Consider the following 5,000-nt stretch of genomic DNA (forward strand, 5'->3'; position numbering starts at 1 on the left):
CAATTGGAAACCGCTCTATGTAACAGCGATTCAATCTCAATTTAACTTGCGGATTTTGCTGCAATAGCGTATTCTTCCCAAAAAGCCACTTCTTATCCATATTTACCTTAACAATCAGTGGCTACGACTCGAGTGGATTTTAGTTGCGACACTTCTTTGTTCTTTTAATCAAGTGAAGTACTTATTCAGGCTTTCAATTTCCTGAGGTTCTTATTCCGGAAAAAAAAAAACAAACAAAAAAACAAAAAGAAGAGGAAAATAAAGAATCTGCCCTTCCGTTAATAAGTTATTGACATTTAAAACTGACAAAATTCATCATCAAATTCAAATCTGTAAACATGAAGAACATTTTTAAGCCATTTTCAACTTCTATACTCCGAAACAATACTTTTGGCTTTTGTTTGTCAGATTCCGCCTCGCAGGACGTCGGGAAACAGTCGAACTGTATTACATTACTATTTATTCCCTCACTTTAATTGAGTCTATCATATACGAATGGCTTTGTTAACTGAGATGGTATTTCAGAAATTTCGTAAGCAGCTCCATCACCATGCAAATCTCGATTGTTCTTTCAAGTGAGTCTCTGAATGAGTCGGAAATTTATTCCTGACAGTAAAATGAAATTTTGTACAGTAAATTATGTTTTTTAGATTAATGTTTATTTCTATCGAGTCTTTGATCGAAGTACATACTTGAATGCGACTATTCAAAGAAGCGCTATTGTGAAATGCTATATATTTTTCCACTGAAATGGAACTTAACCATTTCGCACCCAAGATTAACTGGCAGAGCACTTGTTACAGTCGCGACATGGTTGTATTGCATCTTTTGTTCACTCAGGGCTCGACACACTCCTTGTTACGACGGGTGATTATTATTATTATTATTATTATTATTATTGTCATCGATAAAAATCGATTTTGAAGTAAATTTTAAAAGGAAAATTATCGATACAAATGTTACATGACGTTTCGACGACCTCACGTCATTATTGTCGAATGTGAAGAAATTGATATACGTGACATTATTAATATATGTCATTTTCGTTGAAGTGTCTCAACCTATCTATGTGGGATACCTGTGGCATCCCACACTAATGTCTTCTGGTTGCAAGACCTGCAAGTCCGTCAATACTAATGTGGACAGTGTATCCCTCACACTTACCCTTTGGGTACCTTTTTCTGAAACTGCGTTTAGGTAGAAGTCATTCTACGATTGGTGGCAGGTGTGGTTTAATCTGATTGGGGTGCCACAGCTTGAGGGAAAAACCGAAACACAAACTGTCTCATTTCTTTCTGCCGGCAGCAGTAAATCAGTGGATTGAAAAGGGAGTTTAACATGACAAACGTACGAACCCACGGACAAGCCATACATGGGGTGCTGCCAGCAACAGAACGAGGATTTAGCAATTGCAAATGATAACGAACAACAAACAAAGAAATGGGTAGATAGCACGTCGTAACAACACCTACTAGAAGGACTGTTGTTTTGAGCGCCTTGCTTTCTTTGGCGAATCTTTCCACTTCTGTTGCCGGCAGCTGTTGAGTTTTCATCCTCTTTCGATGGCGAAGAGTTTCACGGTACAAATTAACGTAGGAAAACACAACGAAAAGAATGCACGAAAGCAAGACGAAAGCTACTAACAAGTTGAAATAAAACTTCACTGTGTTCAAAATCAGTCTAGCTGACTCGTAAAACATAACAAAGATCCAAAATGAGATCACTGCCGCCTTAATGTTTCGTCTTGTGACGACGTAAGGGTATTGCATTGTAAATTTGATCGCTATGAGCCTCTCGAAAGTTACCAACATGAGGTGAAGGCATGAACAAATCGACATGGCGCGTAAACACAAGTTATGGAATTGTCGAACCAGATCGTAAAAAGGCACACCAAGGATCTCTAATGTTATAAACAAAATGAACGACGGCTGCACCACAAGGCCTATTAATACATCCGTTGCCGCTAAATAGGCCAGCAAGATATTGGTCTTCGACTGAAGTCTCGGTCTTCTTTGTACTGCCATTATCACTGACAAGTTCAGCAGAACTGCGAATGGACAGGAGATGCTGTTTATGATTATGGCGATCATGGCATTCGTAATAGCAGTTCTCCATTCCTCGTCTTCCGTGCTGCTATCTTTCAAATGGCTTGTAAAATTTGTACCAGAGATGTTGGTCATGTTGAGACAAATTGGTTATCAGGTTTTCTCTCTTGGATGCCTGTTCCTTAGAGCGGTTTTCAATTAAGAGTCGTAAAACCAAAACCAAACCAATTACTCTGACCAATCACAACAGACCGAAATAGTGCAATGAGCCAATCAGAATGCGAACCAATCACATCTAGCCGGCGCAAAGGGAAAATGCGCACGTGTGAGTCGCGATTGGTTTTGGTTGTTCTTCTCATTGGTTGAAAAAGTGGAGCGAGTTTTGCTGCCTAATTACAGAGCGAACCAATGCAAAACCAAAGCAAATGCAATTTATTTTCGACACTCAATCGGAACCTGCTCTATGTAACAGCGACTCAACCTCAATTCAACGAGCGGATTTTGCTGCAATAGCGTATTCTTCCCAAAAAGCTACTTCTTATCCATATTTACCTTAACAATCAGTGTCTACGACTCGAGTGGATTTTAGTTGCGACACTTCTTTGTTCTTTTAATCAAGTGAAGTACTTATTCTGGCTTTCAATTTCCTGAGGTTCTTATTCCGAAAAAAAAAACACAAAAAAAACAAAAAGGAGAGGAAAATAAAGAATCTGCCCTTCCGTTAATAAGTTATTGGCATTTAAAACTGACAAAATTCATCATCAAATTCAAATCTGTAAACATGAAGAACATTTTTAAGCCATTTTCAACTTCTATACTCCGAAACAATACTTTTGGCGTTTGTTTTCCAGATTCCGCCGCGCAGGACGTCGGGAAGCAGTCGAACTGTATTGCATTACTATTTATTCCCTCACTTTAATTAAGTCTATTATATACGAATGGCTTTGTCAACTGAGATGGTATTTCAGAAATTTTGTAAGCAGCTCCATCACCATGCAAATCTCTACTGTTCTTTCAAGTGAGTTGAAATGAGTCTCTGAATGAGTCGGAAATTTATTTCTGACAGTAAAATGAAACTTTGTACAGTAAATTATGTTTTTTAAAATTAATGTTTCTTTCTAACGAGTCTTTGATAGAAGTACATACTTGACCATACTTGAAAGCGACTATTCAAAGAAGTGCAATTGTGAAATGCTATATCTTTTTTCCACTGAAATGGAACTTAACCTTTTCGCACCCAAGATTAAAAGGTAGAGCCGTTATGAAATGTCACATGATTTTGCACTGAACTTTAAGGTCTGAAGATGGATTCGAAACGGATCAAGAAAGAACTCCAACTTTTGAGCCTTCCCACTTTCCAGGCAGTTTCGCTACTGATATAAACATGCTCTTTTCACATTCAAGATGATCGACATTTCACACACAAAGACAAAAGATTACACTGAATGGTTTTTCACACAAATGTTCACAGTACTTGAGGACTTTCGTAATTCTTTTGTATCTGTTATCCAGAGATACAGTTACAATTTACATGTATAACTTGAAGTCCACGTACACACTGTTAACGAGAGACGTCAAGGGGATGACAACGCAACTTAGTTATCAGTCAGAACGCGAATTGTTCCCTTCCCTTCGCAAAACACTTATTGACTGACAAAATGAAAATTATCTTTCTCACAATAGTCAATAAAGTGGGTAGATAAAGCTGCGCACAATAGAACAGAAATGTTTGCACGAGCTTAAGTCAAATGGCGCAGAAGAAAGTTTGAAAACGTTTAACACGTGAAGTAAGTCTAAAATTGACAAGAATTTTCAACGAACTAAAGTAATGAAAAGTAAACTGAAAAGTATATCTATAGAGTAGTTTATTGCAGTTGTTACCCGGTTTTCAATAAAAATAATGATTAAAAATAATAATACTTTTTTCCCTTCTGTCGCACGCAACCAGAGCAGTGATACTAATTCCTCCAACGAGTTAAAATTCTTTTTCTAGAGCTAGTTCATTAATTTGACTTCATCCTGTTTTTTTTTAATGTGAATATATAGAAGGCAGAAAATTGACCTGTGCGGGAGAAAGATTTAAGATCTCTTAGGGCTAGGCCAATCTCTTCCTCTGTCAATAACGCCGGCCTTGTGCATTGCATGCTGGGACCATGTGCTAGCACTGGTCGCCATCTTGAATAAAGATCTGGCTACAGTTATTCAAAAGGTGGATAACGCTATCCACCGGATAAATCAGTATCCACTGGATAGCGCAATTGGTTTCGCTATGACTTATTCACTGAATAGTGATTTATCGGGCAGATAGCGCTATCCATCGTTTGAACAACTGGGCACTGATGTTGTTGTTGTTGTTGTTGTTGTTGAATCATTTTGCGAATTATTCAGATCTTTACTGTTTTGTTTTGTGCCGTTATAACGCTCTAAGCTGCAAGTGCTACAACTTGAAGAAAAAGTCGGAAAAAACAAGTTCTCATTTCCTTCTGTCGCCAACAGTTTTCCAATGGATTGAGGAAAGAACTGATTTTTAACTGATACAGTGTTAAAACATGATAAGAACATGTTAAGAACTGATACCATGTTAAAACATGGTAAAAGTGCGAATGAACAGAGGGACGTTAACTACTCTGTATAAGCTTACATAAAACCATTGCCTTAAAAGCCTTACCGCCAAAACACCAAGTAGCACGCGCAAAAAAAAAAAAAACAAGATAACAACGATTACTAAGACAGTTGTCTTGAGCGCTTTGTTTCCTTTGCCGAATCTGCCTAGCTCTTCTTGAGCAAGCTGTTGGGTTCTGAGTTTCGTTTGGTGGCGATGAGTTTCACAATACAAATCACGTAAGGAATGGCAATAAAAATTATATACGACAGGAGAGTAACTGTTTCTGTTGAAGACTGTTTTTTTTTCTATGGTACTTTCAAGGTAAACAACACTTGGATGGGGTTCCATAA

The 5,000-nt window shown here is 37.8% G+C and overlaps 1 protein-coding gene across 1 annotated transcript; it reads right to left on the minus strand.

Moving 5' to 3' along the window:
- Window positions 1-1,232: 1,232 nt before the first annotated feature.
- LOC138056107 (beta-3 adrenergic receptor-like) lies at window positions 1,233-2,180 on the minus strand. The gene has a single exon (XM_068901941.1). The coding sequence runs from the start codon at window positions 2,178-2,180 to the stop codon at window positions 1,233-1,235; it is 948 nt and encodes a 315-aa protein (XP_068758042.1).
- Window positions 2,181-5,000: the final 2,820 nt, after the last annotated feature.

Source organism: Montipora capricornis, chromosome 7 (assembly GCF_036669925.1).
Source record: "Montipora capricornis isolate CH-2021 chromosome 7, ASM3666992v2, whole genome shotgun sequence".
In the NCBI taxonomy this organism is placed as follows: domain Eukaryota; kingdom Metazoa; phylum Cnidaria; class Anthozoa; order Scleractinia; family Acroporidae; genus Montipora; species Montipora capricornis.

Excerpts from the sequence above, each read along its gene's own strand:
- LOC138056107 (XM_068901941.1), bottom strand. The coding sequence starts at position 2,180 with ATGACCAACATCTCTGGTACAAATTTTACAAGCCATTTGAAAGATAGC.